This window comes from Vulpes lagopus, chromosome 3 (genome assembly GCF_018345385.1).
Source record: "Vulpes lagopus strain Blue_001 chromosome 3, ASM1834538v1, whole genome shotgun sequence".
Lineage (NCBI taxonomy): Eukaryota > Metazoa > Chordata > Mammalia > Carnivora > Canidae > Vulpes > Vulpes lagopus.
The window spans coordinates 126,195,618-126,219,527 of record NC_054826.1 but is presented as its reverse complement, the minus strand read 5'-3'; the positions used below and the strand labels follow the sequence as shown (position 1 = coordinate 126,219,527).

Here is a 23,910-nt window from a genome sequence, read left to right as displayed (position 1 = left end):
AGAGAAGCAGGTACACATGGCCACTGCATTCTCCACAGGGCTGTGAAGGGAAATGATGGCCTTTCACAAAGGGTATCTAGGGCCGAGGGAGCCACCCAAACCAGCATCCTGTCAGGAAATCCTGAATTGAGGGGCCCCTGGGTGGCTCTGTGGTTGAGCATCTGCCTTCGGCCCAGGGCGTGACCCCGAGGTCCTGGGATCGAGCCCTGCACCGGGCTCCCTACAGGGAGCCTGCTTCTCCCTCTGCCTGTGTCTCTGCCTCTCTCTGTGTGTCTCTCGTGAATGGATAAATAAAATCCTAAAAAAAAAAAAGAAAAAATAAAAAAGAAAAGAACTTGACATCCGTGTCTCTGGACACGTTTCAAACAGAGGCTAAGGACCATCTGATGGGATATTACAGAAACTCTGGAGTCCGCTTGAGCTCCTCCAAGTGGCTCCGGGAAGCCCAGGGGCCGAGAGCCACCCCACTGAGAAGGCGGCCCTACCCCACCCCACCCCGCCCCCGCCCCAAGCACCACCAAGTCCCAGGCCCCGAGCGCCTTCCCCTCTCCCCTCACCCAGAGGCAGCCGGGGCGCCCCGGGAGGGCTGGGTTTCCAATCCTCCAGGACAGGAGGCCGGGGCAGCTTGGTACCAAGTTCTCGGAGCTCCTGGCGGGGTGAGGGAGGTGAGGCGATCTCTAAAAATCTCAGTCCCTGGACTGGCCGCAGGTGCAAGCCGCAGCCTAATTACGGCCGGCACCGAGGTCCCTGAGGCCCTCGCGTCCCCCAGGCGCCTCCGGAAACCAGCGGCCTCTCCTCACAACTCCCAGCCAGTTCAAAGCCCTTCCCCGCCCCAAACCCAAACTTCCCGGACGCTCCGAGGGGGGCGGAGGCCCGGGGCGGGCGCGGGCGCGACCCCCGCGCTGAGGCACCGCCCGCCCGCCCGCGTCCCCAGGAAGTGCCGCCGTGCGCCGGCGCGAGCCTCGGCACGTGACTCGGGAGCGCGCGGCCCCGGAGGGGGCGGGGCCGGGCCCGCAGCCGGGAGGGGAGCGCATGCGCGGGGCGGGCCCCCGCGGGCGGGGCTCGGCGGGGACAGTCCTCCGAGGCCGGGTCCGTGCGGGCACCGGGACCAGCCCGTCTCTTGGGGAGCGGGTGGTGCGGAGGAGCCGGCTCGCGGGGCGACGCCGATCTCGGCCAGCGGCCCGGTTCCCCCACCCCCTCGTTCCCGGTCCAGAGCGCCCTGCAACGGGGGTTCGGTTTCCCCTCGAAGGAGACGGGGTGCAGCGGGGAAGGCAGACCCGGCTGCGGTGAGGCTCCGGGCCCGGGAGATGCGCCCGCTCCGGAGCCCGTCCCGCCGGATGATGTGCACGCGGGCCGGGCAGCCAGGAGCAGCGGAGCCCCGGGCCCGACTGCAGGCGCGGGCTTCCTGCACCGCCTCCTTAGGGGCTCCGGCACTGCTCCCCAGCTCCTAGCGGTGGGCAGCATCTGGCGAGGCCGGAGACGCGATGCCCCCAGCAACAGCCCGTGGACCAAACGGCGGGGGGGGGGGGGGGGGAGCAAAATAGGCTCCTTGGTGCCTGGCTCTTGTTTCTCCGTGAGCCCAGGACTGCTGGGGCCCTCCCCCGCTTCTTCATGGCCCCTCTCTGTCCAGAAACTTAGAAACTTGGAGAGGCCCCAAGCCCGGAGTCCTTGAGTTTCCCTAACTCACCTCCTCTCACCTCGACTCCTCAGACTCCTTCCTCACTGGCCGTTCACAGATGTGTCTTCCCTTCTGAGTCTGGGTCCTTGATTTTCCCCCAGAATCCGTCTTCCTGGTCCTCGCCCTTCCAAACCCACCTGTCTTTTAGAATGGAGCTAGAATTCCTCTCCCTTTCTAAGCTCCGAACCCCCTGGGTGTCTCAGTATCCCCCGGAGAGTCCTGATGTTATGTAAAGGGATTCTCCTGAACAAAGGTAATCTGTTAAATGCTTAAATAGCCTGCAAGCATGGGTAGAACTTTTCAAATAATTGCGTTTACAAATAAGAAAGAAAACCCTTTGCCTGAAAGAAAAAGTGTCCTGTGTTGTGATTGGGACGTGTGGCTGCTTCATTCCCCCAAGGATCTACCTGGTGACGTCATGCCTCGTGTCCCTAACTGGATGGTTAGCTCCTCTAGGGCAGAGATTATGCCTGAACAAACACGTAAATTCCAAATCTTTTCAAGTTTTGGTGGGGGAAAAATTTTCAGAAGTCTGGAGAAAATGGAAATACAACCGACAAATAATTTTGTACTCTTCACAAACACAAAATCACTTTTTAGCGTGTCAGAAAAATGTGCTGTCACAATTGCTCCAGGCTCCTGATTGACGCAAATCAGTGTGATTCAGTGTAGTAGAAGGGATCAGTGGGATGGGTAGAAAATTGGCCTTTTAGTTTGGTTTGTCCTGTTTTAGCCAGATGAACTCTGACTTAACTTCTCTGGAGATGCAGGTTTCTCATGTTGGATTCGGATTTAAGGATAATAAATATGCTTGCCCAGTCTACTATAGAACATCATCAGGGTGAAGATCAGTGTGAAATGGAGTTAAAGGTCTGTTTGTTTTTTCTTTTAAGTATTCTGTTGTTGTTCAAGAAATAATCCTTAACATGTTTTTTTAAGATTTTATTTTTTTAAGTAATCTTTACACCCAACATGGGATTTGAACTTACAACGGTGAGATCAAGACTTGAATGCTCTACGGACTGAATCAGCCAGGCGCCCCACCTTACTAAATTTTCCAATGCAAATTATTTTCAAGTGTTTTAAAATTTTGTGACTATTAAGTGCCAAGGTGATAACCGACTATTAAAAAAAAAAAAAAAAAACAGGTTGGGACGCCTGGGTGGCTCAACAGTTAAGCATCTGCCTTTGGCTCGGAGCGTGATCCTGGAGTCCCGGGATCGAGTCCCGCATCAGGCTCCCTGCATGGAGCCTAATTCTCCCTCTGCCTCTGCTTCTCTCTGTGTGTGTCTCTCATGAATAAATAAATAAATAAAATCTTTAAAAATAATAAAAGAAAATAAAAAATTTAAGAAACCCAGGCAATTCTGTATTTTTGCCAGTTTCTGAAGACGAGGGAAAGGCCTTGGGATCAGAAAGACAAGTGTCACTAAATGTGACCCTGGGCAAGTAACCTAGCATGCCCTAGTGTGAGTCAGACATCAGCTGGAATTTAGGCCCTCCCAGTTTCACATACTGCATCTCCATCGCTCTGACCATCAGTCTCATCGGTAAAATATGAATAATAACAACATTGATGGAATGCTCCCTGCGAGCTATGTGCCATTTCAAGCATATTGCAGGTTTTTAGTGCTCAGGGGCTATTCTGATCTGCATTTTATGGCTGAGGATTCTGAAGCATAAGATTATGTCATTTGTTTAGTGCTGCCCAGTCAGTAAGTGCTGGAGCCCAGGATGAAGCCCAAGCAATCTGACTCGAGTCTCTACTCTTTTCCATGCAAGACGGCTCCCTACCTGCGGGGCTATGTGAGCATAACACGAAATAATACACATAAAGCACCTGACGTGTGGCCTGACATGTTGCTTGTTAGAATTATCACATCATATCAAGGTGTAACTGTGGGGGACACCTGGGGGGCTCAGGGTTGAGCGTCTGCCTTCAGCTGAGTTCGTGATCCCTGGGTCCTGGGATCGAGTCCCACATTGGGCTCCCCACACCCCAATGTGGGTCTCCCAATGGGAGAAGCAACCTGCTTCTCCCTCTGCATGCCTCTGCCTCTCTCTGTGTGTGTCTCTCATGAATAAATAAATTAAATATTATTTTTAAAAGGCATAACTGCGGGAATGTCTATAGGTCTATAGCCCAGCTCCTGGCAAAAGGAGTACTCTAGAAGTTGGTTCTCTTCCCCATTAAAATTATGAGAAAACAGAGAACATGCCCCACGGTGCAAGCAGATACAGAAAATGCTCATTTATGCATGTTATTTTTTTTTTATCCTTTGGAAAGAGGTCACTACAGGGACTACCTCAACAACTGTGGAATACAGGGGCACCTGGATGGCTCAGTGGTTGAGTCTGCCTTTGGCTCTAGTCATGATCTCAGGGTTCTGGGATTGAGTCCCACATCCGCTCCCTGCAGGGGAGCTTCTCCCTCTACCTGTGTCTCTGCCTCTCTCTCTGTCTCTCATGAATAAATAAATAAAATCTTAAAAAAAAAAAAAAAAAGAACCTCTGGGATACACCTTTGCTACAGGCAAATTCATGTCTCTATTCTCATTTTCTTGTTTTTTATTATGCTTCTTTTTTATTGTCTTTATGGTCTTCTAAAGAAAAATTAAGGTTTCCCTGGACAGGGAAAAGCTTGAGCCTCATGTCACAGACAGGAGAATTGGCATGAAACATTGCCAGTGTCTGTGAGTTTTTGAAGGCTTGGACTTCCCCTCAGTTCTCTGGGGTGGCCTAAAATCCCAAACCCTGGGCCCTGGAGGTGTCCTCTGATGGCTGGGTCTTCCTGGGTCTCTACCCTGGGTTGGGCATCTGGTTCTCCCCATGCACACACCTGCCTACCTACACACATGCTCCCATAATCTGTCATCCACACGTTATTCACACAATCACTTCTTCACACCCACACGTACCTGCCCACCCCAGACGTACCTTTCCACCCTAGGACCCCGTACAAACAACACACGGTGCACAGGCACCAAATGCACTTACTCTTCCATCCATTCCGATGGTACACAGATAATGAGTCCTCTGTGCTGGGCACTGTGCTACATACTCAAGAGATCATTTAGCCACAAACACTCACACACACATTGGTTTCACACACACACAAATTTTTCATGCAGCTATTTGCATGTCCTTTATACATATAACCACAGATAACTCCCACATATTCAGATACATACACATACCTCTAAGGACACTCTCCCATTCATGCCCCCTCTATCATCTGGCTATGTTTAGAATGGTCTTTGATTTTGCTTTCTCGGTGGCATTTTGCTGTCCTGATGGCAGACAATGTAAAGGTGGTAGGTAGGGTACAAGGCTTGTGAAATGAGCACAGTTTTGAACATACTGGCAGGTTCTGGTGTGTGATGTTTATCTTCAAAACAGACCTCATCTACCTTCCATTTTCCAGGGATAAGCTCTGTATTTCTCCCAGTCATTGGGGGGAGGGGGGAGTAGCTGAGCTGGGGCAGGGCAGCGGTGGCCTTAGTTAGGTCAGGCTACTCCTTTGCTAACTGTGAACTGCAGACTCCCTAATCAGGAGGACAGCAAGGGAGAGGGAGGCAATGAGCCACACCACCCTACTCATCCCGCCCTGAGATCAGCCTCTCCTGACTTAGGAAAGCCCAGAGCAGGTGGCCCTGCCACCAAATTAGGCCTCCTCTCTGTGCTGACCCCATGATGTTGTTCCCTCCCACACACACCCTTCTATCTCCAACCTCCCACTGACCCCTCCCCCAGCACCCAGCTTCTTCCTTTTCAAACACGCTGTAAAATGGGGGTGTGAAGTCCTCAAGAAGACCCCATAGGTAAAATTTCAAAGTAAAGGAGCTCTGTTCTGAAGGGCACAGGCTTGGGGAGTCAATAACAGGCTGAAGTTTCTTTAGAAGCAAGTACAAGGAAGAAGCCTAGAGTCAGGCTGTGGGGAGCACCACTTTGAGCAGAAGCCTTACATTCAGGGCAGACCCTCCAGTTCCCTCCCCCAGAGCCTTCAGGTACCAAGTGGGCAGCAGGATGGTTGAGGGCACAGACATAGTGGCACGTCTACCTTGCTGAAAGATCTGGGGACAGAAGCTTCCACAGTTCCTATGAATGGGCTACTGCCATAGATGCCAGGGAGAAGGAGTCAGGGGCTGAGGAGAGAGTATGTCTTCGTTTCCAATCCTATAACAGGAAGCTTGGCTTTCAGAGTCATCTTTGACAATTGGGGTGCTGGAAGCAGGAGGGATCTAGAGAAGGCACTGGGAGTGTCTAAAGCCACAGTGGGCAATTCACGGACTGTCAACCTATCCCTAAGAAACTTAAAAATTAGTACTCGGGGTTGAGAAGAGACGGGAGGAATGAACAGGTGGAGTGCAGAGGATTCGTAGGGCAGTGGTAATACTCCGTATCTTCCAAAAGGATGGACACATCACGACACATTTGTCCCAACACGCGGAATATACAGCACTGGGAGTAAACCCTAATCTAAACTACGGACTCGGGGTGACTATGGTGCATCCTTGTCGCCTCATCAGTTGGAACAAACATCCCATGGCAGTGAGGGTGTTGCTGGTGGGGCAGCTGTGCATCGTAGGGGTGGGGGGTGTGCAGGGAACCTCTACTTCCCTTTCTGTTTTGCTCTGGACCTGAAACTGCTTGAAAACCAATTAAGTCTTAATAAAAATCGGTCTACCACTAGATACAAGGAAGAGAAAGAGATTAAGCTGATCGGAGACCATCAGAAAGCACGCAGTGTCACAGAGAGATTGAACTTTATTGAGATTTCCTCCCTGATGAAATCAGAATGGAAAGAACACAGGAAAATTTCCACTTTGGAGAGAAACAGCAACAGTTCAGGCACGAATACTTACAAATAACTCCTCTTGGGGGAAATCTCTGGATCCTAAATTTACCTCCAGGTCCCAACCCCCTCCCCCTTCCCAAAGAGTCAGAATTCTGCTTGAAATCCACATCCACAGAGCAGGGGCCTGAACAGCACTGAACACCCAGGCCGACCAACTGACAAGCCTGCAGGCAATTCAGAGCAAAGACAGGTGAACCAGAGAGCAGAGGAACAGGAGCAAGGAAAGGCAAACGGATGGAACAAAGAAAGGGAGGAAAGACCACACTGATAATGCCACCCCCCTGAAAGTAGAGACACCGTATGTATGCGCTGGCCCCCTTGCCCCGGCTTCCCCCAGAGCAATGGTGGCATGGGCCACTATGACAATGCCCACACAGTTCTGCACCTTTTATGTCCCAAGCTGAACTGAGAAAACCAGATATGCCAAGAGCAGCTCAAGTGCACTGGGAGCATCCAGGAGCAAGGTGGGAGGGCAAGCTCTTGAGAGGGTGCATGATGAGGAGGTGAGGCAAGGGTTGGTTTTTAGTGAGAAGAAAAGCAGCTTATCAGGCCTTGGTCACCAGGCCCCTCAGGTGCCCCAGTATGCCCATTTCTCTGGTTGGTTCTGCAGCATGCACCAGAGTGCTAATTCTGGGAAGCAGGGATTCCGAATTCTCCAGGTGGACCTAATCTGATCGCCAGCTTGCTTCCTCGGTCTCGTCCTCAGAGAGCCTCCCATCTGCCTTCATCTTTGCTCTCTTTCTGGTCCAAAGCAACTTCCTGGAGCTGGTGGGCCTTGACCCAGGTCTCCTAGATCTACACATACTGTTCATCCACCTACTTTTCATCAAAAGGCTCCTTCCCTCCATCCCCTGCTGCCCTCCAAGGTGGTACACCAGCCAGACAGGCCTCACAGTGCATTCTTTCTCCGTGCCCTCTGGCCTCTACTATCTCCCTAATCTCTCCTGGACACCGCAGTACACACGTATTCACACTTGTTGGTATCTGAAGGCCCTGGCTTCCCTGTGCTACACTTGGTATCAGTATCAAGGTCAGGTAGAAAACCAAATGTGAAGCTTTGGTTGCCACCCACACGGAGTGGCCAATGCTGGCTCTGACTCATGGGAAATCACTCTGAGTTTTGAGTGTTGGCACATCAGGGAATGGAGAAGAAGGGGAAGGAAAGGCCATGGCATGAAAACCAGGAGAAAACGACTCCCCTGCACAGTGTCTCTGCAGAGAAGTTGTGGAAACCGCCCCTCCTCATTTGGGGGAGATGGGCTGCCCAGAGAAGACCCTAATGAAAAGAAGCAAGGTTTCCATTGTCTCCTCTGAAACCCAACGCCTTTGGGGTCTGAGTTTTCCAAGACATGCAATAGACAAAGACACACTGCAAACCAATTAACCCTCTGAGCCCTTCCGGTACTTTCACTGAAGTCACTTCCAAGAAGTAAATTACCTGAATACATGGAACACTCAACCTCCTCTTGGGGCTGAGAAAGGGATCGAGCTTCCCAGCTGGCTTGGAAGACTACATCGGAGAGATGGCAGGGGGGAGGCAGATCCTTCTCCTCCCCGGGGTTGGGGGTGGTGGGGGGCTTGGAGGTGAGGGGTGGGGGGGTAGTGGGGGGGAGCGATGACACACTCCTGGTCGATCTTAGTGTTCTGGTATCTTAAGCCATTCTCCCACCCCTTGAGGAAACAGGAAAGAGGGCCTGGGGGTAGGCTCGAACCAAGGTGGCTTCAGACCCAGGGACTATCTCCTGCTGAAGCCAATCCGAGCCGGAGAGCCGGCGAGGGCTGGAGGACCAGTGGAAGACTGTGCGGGAAGAAGCTTCGAAAAACCTGAGCAGCCCTCCAGTAATCAAGTTTTCTCTATTTTCCCAGCTTACAGGGGAACTGCAGCTGCTTTTAGCTTAAAGCTTGTCACCTCAGTATACACTAGAATGTAGCTGCTCTCTGTCCCTTTGCCATAGGACCCAGGAAAAGCAGGTGGGCCCCTCACCGAAGCAACAAGACAAGGGGAGGGGACACACTATAATTCACAGTTTCCTTTTGCCTCCCAACTCATACCACTGGCCTCAATTAACTCCCAAATCTCCGAGGCGTAATGATTCTCGCCAGTGTGGCTCAAAGGGTTAATAAACCAGGACTTCTCAGACAGTTAGGACACAAGCTCATCCACCAACAGGAACCCAAGAACAGCTACACAACCTAGTGTTTCTTATAGCGATTCTTTGGGGTTTCGCCACACCCTGTTTTGTCACAGTTGAGAGCACCTGGATTCTTCCCTAGCCCAAGGCTTCCCAGGAGGCCAGGGAGCTCCTGAGTGATGGCCCGCTCAATCTTCTCCAGAAAGCAGCCCCCCATGTAGGAGCACTGCTGAGACAGCAACTTGAAACTGGAGATGGGGTTGATACCAAAGAAGTCCTTATAGGCCTCACGGTTGGGAAGGTCAAACTTGCTGACGTTGGTCTTTGCCAGGATGGTCTTGAAGATGTAGAACTTGTCAGGGTCTTCCACGATGTCCTTAAAGACCAGTTCTCCATCGCTGAAGAAGGTCATTTTGTCCTTGTAAGTCTGCAGATAGCGGTCGACCAGGAGGGCATGAATGCGGACCCGGATGGCATGCTGGCGGATGAATGCAATCTTGTTCTCCAGCCTGTTCTCAATCACTTGGTTCAGGTCTTCCAGGAGGGAGATCTCTTCCTTGAGAAACAGGTCCCGGTGGGTATCGGGCTTGTAGTCTTGTGGCCAGAAGGAGCTAACATAAACCCGTGGGGGCTCTGTGACGTTGATGAGTGGGGCCAAGCTCCAGAAGAGGGCCCCATACACCCGCATGAGCATCTGCGTGGCCAGGTTGTCAGCCTTGTTCAGGATGATCCTTATCTGAGATTCACGTCCCTTCAGCTGCCGGAAGAGCATCTCTAGCTCCAGACCCACATCCAGCTTGGTTGGGTCAAACACAACAAAGATGAGGTCAGCTCTGTCGATGAACCACTGGCACACATCATTGAAGGGGTAACCTTGGTGGGGGGAGCAAGAAGTTAAGCTGAGCAGGCTCACCCTAAGCCCCTCCTGCCCCCTCCAGAACCAAATCATTGCCTGAGTGAAGGAAGTAAAGACAGCAGGCATTTTCTGGGTTTCTAAAGACTACAAGAATTAATTATCTATTTCCTGCACCTTGTCAACCCCCAACCAAGAGCAGCCTGACCTTTGTTTTAATCTGTGGAATCCAAGGCTCCAGGAAAGCAAAATCCTTTTTTGAAATGGGTATCTGCCTACTGTCTAAAAAGATATGGGACAGTGGCAAAGACATCAAAGGGAAGAGGCCAGAGAACTAGAAGGATATGAAAGAGAGGATGTGCTATTGAAGGGGAAGCAATGTGGAGTTGGCCTAAGACCAGGACTGAAATTTGGGTTTTACCACTGGCCAGCCAGCTCTGCTTTGAAGTTTTGCCATCTTAGCCACAAAATGACAAGAAAAACAGTAATACCTAAGCTGCTGTAAAGATTATTATGTTGCTATAAATAAATGAAAGTACCTGACACTGCCTCTCACACAGTAGGTGCTTGACATATTTTAATTCCTTCAACTTATTTCCAAAATGAGGAGACTAGGAATACCTGTCTTGAGATTTTTCTACAACAATCAACCAATAATGCATAAAATTGTCCAATGCATAATAGAATAAAGGTTAATGTACTATTATAATTATTAGTGGTAATCTATTACTAGTCATAAAACAGTCATAAAATTAAAATGATGGGGGACGCCTGGGTGGCTCAGTGGTTGAGTATCTCCTTTGGCTCAGGGAGGGATCCAGGGTCATGGGATCAAGTCCTGCATTGGGGTCCCCATAGGGAGCCTGCCTCTCCCTCTGCCTATGTCTCTGCATCTTCTCTGTCTCTCATGAATAAATAAATAAAATATTTTAAAAAATTTAAAATGATGGGATGCATGGGTGGCTCAGTGGTTGAGTGCCTGCCTTTGGCTCAGGTGGTGATCCCGGGGTCCTGGGATCAAGTCCCACATGGGACTCCCTGCGGGGAGCCTGCTTCTCCCTCTGCCTATGTCTCTGCCTCTCTCTGTGTCTCATATGAATAAAGAAATAAGATCTTTTAAAAAATGAGACTTAGAACCATAAATTGAGATCTACCATCTGGTCATACAGTCCTACAAATTCCCTGTTATGACTCATCTCTGCAGACAGCCCTGTGTCATAGCAATACTCAGGGACCGCTGTCATAACCTAGTGTCTGCTGGGCTCAGAGAGGCACTCCAATGAGTCTAAGACAGGCTTATGTTGAAGCCGACCTAGTAAAGCAGACACTGGACCAGAAAGAGTTTAAGGTCAGGTTCAAACCAGAACCCAAGTTAATCACAGGTCAATTACACCTGAACTGGGATCCAAGGAGTCCAGATTCTTGATCCCTCAGGAAAGCCTGAGCCTCCCAAACATGGCTCAGCCCCAGGGGGGACCTGAAGGAGCTACTTACAGAGAAGACCAGGCCTCCTCTTGGGAAAATATCGATCCCAAACCAGATCAGTCCTTGGGGAGGTGAAAGGACACAGTACTACACACCTAAGTAGCACCACAGGGACAAACAGAAGGGACTGGAAGCAAAGACCACACCCCTAGATCTTGGACAAGGCTGGCCACATTTCCTCTCCCCTATCTGCCTCCTACCCACGTTGAACAGTTTCCTAAAACAACACTCATGCTGTTCAGACACAAGTGTTTAATTACCTCTTTCTTGCTGTTTGCGGTTCTCAATGATGCCCGGTGTATCCACAAAAGTGACTCGCTCCAGAAGTTTGTGAGGAACCTCGATGCCAATCAGCTTCTCTAGGAAATTCTGGCCAAATTTCTCGAGGGGTGAGAAGGACCGGGCGCTGTCGGCAGCCATGACAATACCCTCGATGGTTTTCAGCTTGGGCCCGTGCATGAGGACGGTGAACTCAGAGGTGGTGGGCTCAGCGCCTGTACACATGGGCAGGAGATCAGTAGGAACACAGTCACCTCTGGGACAGTGACTGTACTACAAAATAAGTGGATAAGCAAGGGGTTTCCCAGGAAGGTTTGCCATGAGAATTGGAGACCTGTTTGCTAAGCTAGTGTCTTCCTTCTTTTTTTAACTGTAGGAAAATATATTTAACAGAATTGACTATTGTAACCATTTTTAGGTGTACGGTTCAGTGGCATTAAGTACATTTACACTGTTGTGTAGCCTTTACCACCATCTATCTCCCAAACTGAAACTGTGCCAAGTCATTCCCCCTTCCCAGCCCCTGGTAATCTCTACTCTACTCTGTCTCTATGAATGGGATGACTCTAAGCACCTCATAAGTAGAATCGTAGGATATCTGTCCTTTCAAGTCTCGCTTATTGCACTTAATACAGTGTCTTCAAGATTCATGCATGTTGTAGCATGTTTCAGAAATGCATTTCTTCTTAAGACTGAAAAATATTCCATAGTCTATGTACAGATAAGACCCTTTTGTTTATCCATTCATCCACCCATGGATGTTTGGGTGGTTTCCACCTCTTGGCTGTTGTGAAAATGCTCCTGTCAACTAATTACAGCTGCTTGTTTCTTGTATATAATTTTCATTGTTCTGTTGAAGACACATATAAATGTTTTATCGTGCTTTCACACAGGACATCGACATACCAACGCACACACATGAAAATCCCACCGTTACCTGTATAGAGCTGGTAGCGAGTGTTTTCCAGCCCGAGGAGGTAGTTTATCATGGTGGATTTGCCAACGCTCCACGGTCCCAGGAACAGCACCATGGGCTTGGAAGTAATTTCCCCATCTTCAGGCAGCAGGAATTAGACATGGAAGTGACCAACAAAATTAGTTACGGGAGTGACACAGTGTTCCATGCTGCACCCCCTAGTCCATCTGAGTTATGGAATCCTACAGGAGATCAGACAGGGTATGGCGATCCATTGCATGTCTCTTGCTACGTAAGTGTGATCACCCAGTTAAAAGACACCAGAAGATATGGTTTTGAACTTACACAGATCCTTGGCACACAGGCACCAGAAGGAGAAACTAAGTGATATCAACAAACGCTGACTCAGAACTCACTGTGGGTGAAGCCCCCTGGTTTACATCTGGAGGATGGTGCATAAGAAGGGGAGGAGGGGGCACCTGGGTGGCTCGGTTGGTTAAGCATCTGCCTTTGGCTCAGGTCAGGATCCTGGGGTCCTGAGATCAAGCCCCACTTTGGGCTCCCTGCTCACAAGAAGCCTGCTTCTCCCTCTCCCTCTGCCATTCCCCCCGGCTCATGCTCTCTGGCTCTATCTCTCTGTCAAATAAATAAATAAAATCTTTTTAAAAATAAATAAATACATAAATAAAAGAAGGGGAGAAAGGAGCTACCCTATGGGGAGAGGTTAAAACTCTGCTATCTGGGGACACCTGGCTGGCTTAGTCAGTGGAATGGGTAACTCTTGATCTTGGGGTTGTGAGTTTGAGCCCCATGGATGTAGAGATTACTCAAAAATAAAATCTTAAAACAAAAAAACTCTGCTCTTAGGATTGGTAACAGGGGAAAAAAAAGACATGAAAGAGGCTGACACATCTTAGACAGCCTGGAAGGGGGCCCCCTGACATCCTATCTCAGGCTCAGCCTGACCCTGGGCTCCCAGCCAGTCTTAAATTAGCCTCCAGAGACCATAACATGTTTGCCAGGTCCCAGGACCAACCACTGACTCGGCAGTTCTTGGGTTCCTGGGCCCTGTGTCCAATGTCAGGAAGAACACCCTGCTGGCCCACACCAGTTAGGGTCCCTGCAAAGGGAAAGCAGAATCCTCCAGGACTTTCAAAACTTGGGGGGGTGGCGAGTGGCTCAGCAGTTTAGCACCGTCTTCAGCCCTGGGTGTGAACCTGGAGACCGGGGATCCAGTCCCACATTGGGCTCCCTGCATGGAGTCTGCTTCTCCCTCTGCCTGTGCCTGTGTCTCTTTCTCTCTGTGCCTTTCACGAATAAATAAAATATTAAAAAAAAACTTGGGGGGCCGGAGGGGGATGCAGCCACTGGCTGCAGACTCTCAGGCACGTGCTCTTGCAGCTTTTCTGAGTCACAGCACAGAGGCCAGCCCGGCGTCATGTATACACCTCAAGTTCTCCAGCCTGTGTCGCCCTGAGCCTGGCACATAGGCCCTGGACAGTGGACACTCGTTTTTTCTTTTCTGTTTTGATGTATTTAATTTCTTGGTTCAAAAATCAGAAGTATGGGCAGCCCAGGTGGTTCAGCAGTTTAGCGTCTGCCTTCAGCTCAGGGTGTGATCCTGGAGACCTGGGATCGAGTTCCACGTCGGGCCCCCTGCAGGGAGCCTGCTTCTCCCTCTGCCTGTGTCTCTGCCTCTGTCTGTGTCTCTCATGAATAAATGGATAAAATCTTAAAAAAAAAAAATCAGAAGTATAAAAAGGTATAGAATGAAAGTCTTGCATCCCTGTCCCCAGTCTGCCTACGCCATATCATCCACTACTATATTCTTTCGGGCATTTTAATACATGTAGTATAAGCAATATTAGCAGATATCACGTTCCCCATCTTTTTTATGCAAAGAGGAGTACAGTATTCCTCTTGTTCTGCACCTTGCTTCTCGATGTGCTGGTTTTCTTTCTCTAAGGTGAGAACTTAGTCCCAGAAGACCGAGACAGCGTCTCATAAGCGGCAGGCACATATGTAATTGCCTGAAATTGATACCACGGCCCTGCCCCATTTCTCCCTGCATGCAAATACGCACAATGAATCACTCAAATCTCTGGGTGTCAACCTTTGGCTCGAAGACTGAGGGGATAGGCAGACTGAGGGGGTGGCAGGAGTCCCCAGTTATAGCCACAGAGCTCCTACAAAGAGTGTCTTTTCCCAGGCCCCGGAGACACAAGGGAACTGGACCTTCCAGCTGGCGGCTGAGACAAACCAGAAATGGGCTCTCTGGGGGGTGCTGTTTCGGCTGTCTGCAGCAGGGGGCGTCACTGGCATAGGCAGGAAGCCACAGGTGAGGCATGGAAGCTGCCCAAAGGCACATCTGCCAGCTGGTGGAATCCCTGGTACCAGGATAGGCCAGGGGAGAGAAGCCAAGCCCAGAAAGTGGGATCAGGAAACAGGGACACCCTCCAGCAGAGAACCATCTCCCCACCCCCCACCCATGCCCATCCCCCCCACCCCACTCTCTGTCCACGGCCTGGGAGGGGGGCAAGCCAAGCCACTGGGTCTGAGGGCTACAAGGGAAGGCAACCCTGGACGACAGAACACATTCCCTGTGAAGCCCAAGAGGATGATATGCTCCTAGGCTTGCAAGAGGCAGTCTGGAAAGCCATGGAAAAGGGCATTCTCTCAGAGAAGCAGCAGAGGGTTCAGCTCCTGGTTCCAGCTCCTGGTTCCTGCTGTGTGATCCTGGGAAACCCAGCATTTCTCTGGGCGTCAGGTCCCTCTTCTGTGAAGCGGGGATAATGTATACTCTAAATACCCTACCCACGTTAGAGCCATCAGGAGCACCACATGAAGTAATACAGAAATCGCCAATTCACACAGAAAGAGATGCATAGTGCCAGTCACCAGTCAATCAGATGCCACTGTGAAAGTTTTCAGAGATGAATAACTCATATAAAGGGCATGGCAGGGATCTCTGGGTGGCTCGGTGGTCTGACGCCTGCCTTCGGCTGGGGGCATGATCCTAGAGTCTCAGGATCTTGTCCCACGTCGGGCTCCCTGGGTGGAGCCTGCTTCTCCCTCTGCCTGTGTCTCTGCCTCTCTCTCTGTGTGTGTGTCTCTCATGAATAAATAAATAAAATCTTTTAAAAAAATAGAAAAAAAAAAGGGCATGGCTCCAGGGAAACAAGATCTCTCATAGACCATCACTGTGGCCACAAACTGCTACCACCTAAGGCAACTTGGCAACAACTGTGAAAACTTAACTCTGGTGTTACACTTTTAATGATTTGTCCTGCAAATATATTTGCACGGAAGACATAACAGTTTTGTGCTGGTAACATTTTTGGAAAAGGAACATGGCGAATGCTCTGCTGTCCTAAGTAGAACAGTGATTACACAGTGTGATGCTCTCAGACGCTCAGAAAGAGCAAAGCAGGGCCGTGCACACACAACCGCGTGTTGTGATACCATTGGGTAAAACAGAGAAGGACATGCTTGCATATGTTCATGTGCACAGAGCAAATGTCTGGAAACTGTAACAGAGGGAGTCTCTGGAAGAGGAAGCAGAGAAGTTGAAAATCAAGAGAGGGATTTTTATTTTTCAATGCATAGTGTTTTCTACTATTTGATTTTTTTTGGTTTGGCAACAAGTGTCCTTTGTTCTTATTATTCTGAAAACAAACTCTTTTTTTTAAAGATTTTATTTATTTATTCATAGAGACAGAGAGGCAGAGACACAGGCAGAGGGAGAAGCAGGCATCATACAGAGAGCCCGACGTGGGACTCAATCCAGGGTCTCCAGGATCACGCCCTGGGCTGCAGGCGGTGCTAAACCGCTGCGTGCCACCGGGGCTGCCCTGAAAACAAACTTTTAAAAGTATCCAGACCCAAGGAAAGCCGACCAAAGGAGTGATAAGGAGAAGAGAAGGACTCCAGGCAAATTAGGGGACTTAACACATGATCCCTTCGCAGGCAGTCCGGGGGCCCTCAGGGGACCCTTCAGCACAGGCGAGAAGTGGGAGGCTGGAAATTGGCATTGCCGTCCTTGTAAACCACAACTGCATTACTGAAACATGAACACTTGCAAACAAAGTGATCTCTACAAAACCCTGTGCAGATTAGGGCACCCTTGCAAAGGAAGGGTGATGGCAGGACTGAGGCCTTCCTACGGGGAGGGTGGATTCAGGAGAGCTCAGCTCCACATGTGCTCACACCTACCACTCACAGAGCCCCAGAGAGCACAGGCATCAGACACGAGATGTACCTGTGATCTCATGCTGCCGAAGCTCGTTGTATTTGTAAGACTGCTCCAGGGGCTTGATGGAGGAATGGTAGATCTTTCGAAGCCGCTGCAGCACCACTGAGGGTAGAAAAGGATGAAGGGAGAGGGTGAAGGGAGAGAGTCTGGCCCACTCCCCAGGGCAGCTCCCCACCCAGGCAGTGACTGATTGCCCTGTATTAGCATTCCTGGAAGGAGTTGGGCCACATCCCAAACCTCAGAAATTTTTAACCAAAAGGCATTCCCTCCCACCCTCAAAACCTCCTGAACTATTTTTTTTAAAACCTAATCCTCAAAAAAAAAAAAAAAAAAAAAACCTAATCCTCTTCTCCTTCCACGGAGAAGCAACTCACACGGTAAGGCTGGGAGCCTGCAGGGTATGAGGCCCAGAAGGAGGAACTAGAGGCCCCGGCCAGGCTGTCTACACCCTACCCTCCCACTGCTCCCCTCTAGCTGTGTGCCCTTTGCAAACCGCGGCTGCTCCGAGCTCCAGCTAGCTCATCAATGAAGAGGAGGCAGTAAGCCCCACTGCCTTGGGTTATTATGAGGATGAAGTGCCAGAAATAAAAGGGCTTTATAAACTGAAAAACCAAAGCAGATGGGATGAACTCTTATTAGGAAGCCTCCCCGGCCACTGCATGAAGGCTGGCACCGGGCCCCAGGCAGCACTGGGATTTGTCCTCTACCCTGGCAGAGTTTCCTCTGCTTGGATCACCTTCCCCTCACCCCATTAAGCCAAAGTCCCCATGCGGGCCTTGAACGCGGATCTTGTGGGGGGGGGGCTCTTCCACAGAGTCCCCTCCCCATCTCCAGGGCTTTTGGCCCGGGGACCCACCGGCCTCAGAGCCCAACCCCGGAGGTTACGCCTGGCCCCTGGTTACACAGCTCTCCCAGCTCCAGTCCCAGAGCCTCCCTCTGGTTACCAGAGTAGTCATCCACTGGCTTGTCCTCATTCAGCATCAGAGTCTTCTCTATGTGGGAGCGGTCCCTCATTGGGGCTTCTTCACTCACATCGTCTGCCTCTTCTGAGGAGAGAAGCAGAAAACAGGGTTAGGGCAAAGCTAAGAGCTGGGCTCTAAGCCCGTGAAGACAGGGAAGGGCATAAGGAAGAGCTGCAGGAAGGCTTGCCAAGTTCAGCTGAACAGAGTTCTGTCTCTAGGACGGACTCTGAAAACCCACCCCAAATTCTGCAAACTCCATGATCCATTTTACCTCTTCAACAAATACTGACTGAACATGTACTAGGGGTGAAGCACTGAGCTCCACGCTGGGAAAGCAGTGGTGCCCAAAACAGACACAGCTCCTGCCCTTAGGCAGTTTTCCTATAGTCTCTCGGGGAGCGCGGAAGCAGGGGTGGGGGGGAGTCATCTTGAAAGTAATGTAATAATTACAGTTAGTGTCGTGGCTAAGGCAGGAAAGATTCCAGAAGCTATGAGGACCTAAGATTTGCACCTACGAGGTCTCAGCAGGGGTTCAGAAAACCTCCCTGAGAGCTGAGACCCCCGGGAGGAGTTAAGTAGGCAAAAATGGAGCAGGAGCCAGTAGTGGTTTAGAGGCGTCTGCATTACTTCCCAGGAGCCTGTCTTGGGTGGGGAGTGGGGGGCAGCCAGTGCTTCTGACCAAGTGGGAGATGCCCCTATGAACCCTTGCAGGCTCCCAGGGAGGGGTGCCCATGTTGCAGGTGCCCTGAATCACAGCCATTTGTACCGGGTGGGATGGACTTGGGATGAGGGGCAGGGGAGACCAGTTCCACAAGGTAAGGGAGCAGAAAATAATCACTGTGCCTCACGTAGCACCTCAGGAGTATGATTCTCCACCAAGATCAGCCCCGGCACCCCAACTGCAGATGTAGTACAGAGCAGACCCGGGAAAAAGGGAGCCCCCCATGGCTGCAGGCCCTCCCCCTTGTGGAGTGTACAGGATCCAACAAGCAGTGTGGAAACTAAATCCTGCCAGGAAATCTGGGGGGGAGCCATGCTGGAATGTGAAGACTGAGCCCAGTCCCTCCATCTCAAGGCTGCCTTGGTCCAGGCCAGCCTATTCAGATGTGGCTTGCCTCCCACCCCCAGCCATCCCTAGGATCCCCTCCCCTGTGCCCCATTAACGTCATAGCCAGCCTGAGGTTTCCTATTGCCATCCTGACCCCGGTGCCTGTCCACCCCACCTGACCTGGCCTAGTCTTCAAGGGGAGACCCCCGGGAGGCTCCGGAACACACCCTCCCTGCACCTCTCTCCACCAGCCTGCCACTGTGGGGCCTCAAAACCTGCCACTACATCCCGTGTCCTTCAGGTTACGGCACTGGTCCCAGTTAAAGTCGATTGAGGGATCCTAAGAGGGAGGCTCTGGAGGGCCTAGCTGGGAAGTGACGGGTTCATTCTGGGCCCTCCATGGTGCGGCCTCCCACTCGTCCCTCCAAAAGGGACGGTTTGCTGACCGGTGAGCAGCCCGAAGGCACCCCATGAGCCAGGCATCCTGGCAGGGCCCCCACCCAGCAAACCCGGAGCTGGCTGGGGCTTCTCCAGTGCCCCCACCCCAACCCTGTCCCTGCCTATCCCACCACACGCATCTTCCAGGATGAGGGCAGCTGCCCGAGGGGCCAGGAGCAATCCTGGCAAACCCCTACCCTGAGGCCCCTCCTTGGGCTCCTCTGCCTCGGGCCCTGTATTCAATTCCTTGGAGCTCAGCTGGGCCCCCTCTTCTCCAGGGCTCACGGTTCCTGCTGCTTCCTGGGGTTCCCCGGCTTCCTCTGAGGTACCCCCTGCTTCTTCTGAGCTAGCCCCATCGCCACTGTCCTCCTCAGATTCTTCTTCGGATGGAGCTCCTCCTCCTTCCTCATCTCCACTCTCTTCCTCAGAGGAGGCCTCGTCCAGGCCCTCCTCGGTTAGCCCTGGTGCCAGGCCCTTGGGGGGGTGATCTTCCTGGGTGCCCCCCGCCTTGGAGCTCTGCGCGGTGCTGGCCTCCGAGGCTGGGCTGGGGCTGGGCTCCCCCTGGCCCTCGGCCCCCTCCTGGGTCTCTGTGTCCACATCTGAGATTCCAGCGGGCACTTCCAGCAGCTGATCAGGCCCCGGGCTGTGCTCCAGTTGTGTCTCAGGAACGTGGACCTCCTTTACCTCTGGGCCAGGAAAGGCCCCCAAGCCCTCAGGCTGTGCAGTCCCTACTGCTGCCCCCTGCTCGGGGTGCTCCCCTAGGACCTCCTCAGCCTCCCCAGGGACCACACCCCTCCCGGCCTGTCCTTCGGCCTCCCCAGCAGCCCCCTCCTGACCTGGGCCCTCTCCCAAACCCAACTCTCCCCCAGGCTGGCCCTCCCCGTCTGGAGGAAGGGTGCTGGCTCCCGGTGGGCCCGCTTCTTCCTCCCCAGGCCCCGCAGGGCCCCCGGGGGCAGCTGACTCTGAGGCTGAGGCATTGGAGAGGCTGGCTTCAGGAGCAGAGCCGGGGCCGGCGGCGGGGGCCCCGGCAGCGGGGGCCCCGGCAGCGGGGGCCCCGGCAGCGGGCTGCTCCGAGCTCTCAGCCTCCCTGCCATCCGGGGAATGAAGGAGCAGGGTCTTCTCTTGAGGGGCCGCCTCCACATAAAGCGCCCTTTCCTTCTCCTCTAGACTTGCTTCTCCAGCAGAGAAGTGATTCTCCAACAAATTGCCAACATCTTCTGTGCCACCCGAAGCGGAAACTTGCAGTTCTAAATGATTAGAACACCATTGGTCAGTTTCACAGGGTTGGCACTCACTCTGCTTCCCTCAAGCGTCTAACATCTAACGCAAGCTAGCTCCAATCCTCCAGGCCAGGCGTGGGCCGAGGCATGTGCCCTGAGGCAAGCACAGTGGCATTAGGCGTTACTCCGCCTCCTGCCCAGTCCCTGGAAGCTGTGGTGGCTCGGGGTGATCGCCCGCGGTGCATCCTCCCTGAGAGCCCCACCCTGGGCCGGGCCCTCGGGCCTCCCCCGGGTCCTGATCGCTACAGGGCTGGAAATCAGGGATCCCTTCCAGCCCTCCCTCAACCTAGTGGCGGGCACACGTGCAGCGGGGCTCACTAGGAGATCTATCCAAGATAGGACAGATGCTTGGACATTCCACCCCCTTGTCAGTTCCTAGAGTCATTAGCCACATGCTTTTTATACTGCTATCAGCAAAGGAGGGAAAACAGGTGTGTGGGGGCCAGATCATCTCAAGTTACACGGCAAGTACTTAGGGGATTACTTGTGGCTCTCGGCCTTAAGTCATATATCCAACTCTGTCCCCTTAAGGGCAGGCATTTGCTGGCCTTTCTACCTTAGATTAGAGGGGACGTGCAGGGTGAGGAGGAGGGAATATCCAAAACGGGCAGGGCCAGGGCTTCCCGGTGGCCTTAGCCAACCCCTTCCTGAGGGGATCCCTTTCTAAGGGCCCATGGCTTCACCCATGGCACAGAAAGAGGAGAGCAGGAGAGCATGAGGTGGGGGGCCTAATCTGTGCCAGAGACCTCTGTCAGGAGAGAAGTGTGATTTATGTGCAAAATGGGGTCAGGAGAGAAGGTTGGGTCTATCCTTTCTGTCTCCTCCCACTGAGGCTGGGACCTGTTTAAGGGGGAGGTTCAGGACACCTGGGTGGCTCAGTGGTTGAACGTCTGCCTTTGACCCAAGGCATGATCCTGGAGTCCAGGGATCGAGTCCCATACCTGGCTCCCTGCATGGAGCCTGCTTCTCCCTCTGCCTGTGTCTCTGACTCTCTCGCCGTGTCTCTCGTGAATAAATAAATAAAATTAAAAAAAAAAAAAAAGGAGGGGGGGTTCCAGGAGGAGGACCTCTGCAGACATGGGGGGCAGGGGGTGATGAGGGATGACTGGCCTTATACCTTGGGGTAGCTGAGACAGCCCCGAGGACTCCCTTGACTCACAAAGATGCTTTATGAGGAAGCAGCATCCCATCTCTGCTGGGACAGCCTGGTACTCCCACCTCTGCCTCCCACCAAGAAAAGCCACTTCTTGGGGTGCCCCTCTTGCGTCAGGGTACCCACTTGCCTTGTTCCCTGAAATCTGGGGCAGCCTCCAGGGGCCAAGAACAAATATTTTCTCATTAACCCCCACAGCAGCAATCTGCTATCAAATTCAGAAAGAGGAAATTTGGGTGTCTCTTAATTATAAAGGAGTTGCTTACACTGATTGGACACTTTCACATTCATGACCTTGGCTGACCTCCTTGATTACCATCAGACACATTTTCAGAAGGTCTAGAGAAAGTCTTTGACTTGCCTAAGACGCAGGTGGCTAATGGGTGACTGGAACCCACAACTGCCTACTCCTCGTCCAGGCCTCCTGTGCCAACATGTGTTTAGGGGTGCACAGGGGAACCCCAGCCCTCACCCTTCCCTGCACACACCTTCTCTCCACATTTGGACTGCAGGAGCCAAGGCTTTAATAATCTTCCCCATGTTCCCCAGGCTTGGGACTTTGCCTGGCCCACAGAAAGTGCTAGGGAGAGGTCTGTGGTGACATCTGGGTACAATAAGAATTTCTGGTTCCTCTGTGGCAGAGGCGGAGGTTATCCATTAAAATTTTATTCCCCCCCCCCAAAAAAAAAATAAATAAAAATAAATAAAATTTTCTTTCCCTACCTCCTAATTCTTCTGCCTGTATCTCCATCCCCCCACCCCCTGACTCCCTGGAGAAAAATCTATGGCAGGAACTTGGTTTAACCCAGAGACTGACAATCCTGAGCAGCAAGATACATGTAATATATGTCATATGAGATATATTCGTACAATTTATTCAGTGTGCAGGCAATGCTTAAGCATTTTATATAAATAAAACAGTAATTGATCTTAATTTACTTAATCTCACTTGCTTCTGGAAGACAAGCCTTCCTCTTATCCCTGTTTTATAGCCAAGAGGACTGAAATCTGAGACACTGAATGCCTTGCCCAACACACAGCTGGCAACTGGCTGAACCCATTTAACTACAGAGTAGCAAAGGAGATTGCCTGGCCCTAAGTGGGGTATTACACCCATGCTACTCAGAGCCCATGTCCCTCTCATGGACTCAGAGCGTGGTCTGGGCACCTGCAGAACCAGCACCCCGGGGGTGCCTGGTACAGATGCAGACTCACAGGGCGCAGCCCACACCCACTGAATCAGAATCTGCATTTTCACAAGATGCCCCAATGCTTTGTTTCCACATTAGTTTGAGAAGCACTGGTCTACACCCCCTGATAAAAATGCCTCTGACCCAGTGGTTCTGGGCACCAGCTACACACTGGAATCATCCAGTTCTTGGTGCCACTCCTCCCCTCTCCTCAGAGGTTCTGATTGAACTAGGATGTATCCCTAGCATCAGGACTGGAACAACAACAACAACAACAACAACAAAACGATAATTCTAACATGCAGCCAAAGCTGCAAACCACTGATAAACCAAATAATCCTGAGCCCTGAGGCCATGAGCCCAAGGGCTGAGCCCAATCCTGAGCCCAAGGCTTCTGTTCCTGGCTCCTCCCTACTCGTGTGCCCACTGGAGGTTCCTTGGATGAGTCATCCAAGGCTTGGCACGTACTCTTGGAATAGCAATGGTCCAGGCTTCTCTGATGAATCTAGCCTTTTCCATAGGCCCCTACTGCCCTCTACTATTGATGATGTTGATTGTAGGAATGGTGGTGATGGTGGTGATGGTAATGATGATGGTGAGGATGGTGGGGATGATGACAGTGGTAATGGTGGGGATGATGGTGGGATGGTAGGTGGAACATACTCTGGGTCTGACCACCTGTGGTGTTTCCAATATTCTCCAAACACCTTCTGTTCCTGGCAAGGGTGAAAGGGCTACATAATCCCAAGGGAGATGAGCACCCCAGACTTTGGGGGCTTATCATGAACTTCCCATTGTTGTGTATTTCCACTCCTGGGCCGCGGAGAGGAATTCAAGTATGTGCCTGTGTGTATACACATTTACATCTATAGCCTTCCTGGATTTTTAGGATTTAGTGTCAAGCTGGCACTGACCTGCTAAACAATTTGGAGCAAAAAAAAAAAGACCAAGGGTGATGCCTTCATGCCCTGTAACCTTCCTTCCCAGGCTATAAATAACTCTGATGGAAAAATCTCTCAATGAAACAAGCTGTGGCATTGGGTCCCCAGAGCCCAATCCCCAGGAAGCAGCTGTGCCACTGGGCCTCATATCTCCTCTGGGAGGCAGTCAGAAGCTTCAAGAGCCTCTGATTAAATTCAGTTCAATTCCATGAAATCAAATCCAATTCCCTCTCTCCTTGATCTCCCCAGCATCTAGCTAAAGCCCCCTAACGGCCCCTGGAGGAGGTGAGAGAAGGTATAGGGCACCCAGGACACCTGAATGGGTTGAGAGCCCGGTAAGATGAGTGTTGGTCTACCCCAGGACACACCGTACTGTACTGTATGTGCTGCTGCCAAGGCAGCCATCCTGGCCCTGGACGGGCCTGGGTGCTTACATCAGAGTACA

At 51.7% G+C, this 23,910-nt stretch overlaps 1 protein-coding gene across 3 annotated transcripts in view; it reads right to left on the bottom strand.

Annotated features, from left to right (window-relative positions):
* Positions 1-6,427: 6,427 nt before the first annotated feature.
* Positions 6,428-23,910, bottom strand: part of SRL (sarcalumenin) — a 49,749-nt gene continuing 32,266 nt past the window's right edge. For 2 of the 3 annotated variants that reach the window (XM_041749292.1, XM_041749291.1), the window contains exons 2-6: positions 17,398-17,499; positions 16,460-16,555; positions 12,223-12,339; positions 11,267-11,500; positions 6,428-9,541 (exon numbers count right to left, since the gene is read on the bottom strand). In XM_041749292.1, the coding sequence (XP_041605226.1) occupies positions 8,730-9,541; positions 11,267-11,500; positions 12,223-12,339; positions 16,460-16,555; positions 17,398-17,467 (1,329 nt within the window). In that variant the 5' untranslated portion in view covers positions 17,468-17,499 and the 3' untranslated portion in view covers positions 6,428-8,729. Of the gene's footprint in view, positions 9,542-11,266; positions 11,501-12,222; positions 12,340-16,459; positions 16,556-17,397; positions 17,500-19,098; positions 20,149-23,910 lie in introns of all 3 variants that reach the window. The other variant, XM_041749290.1, reaches the window with a different exon arrangement.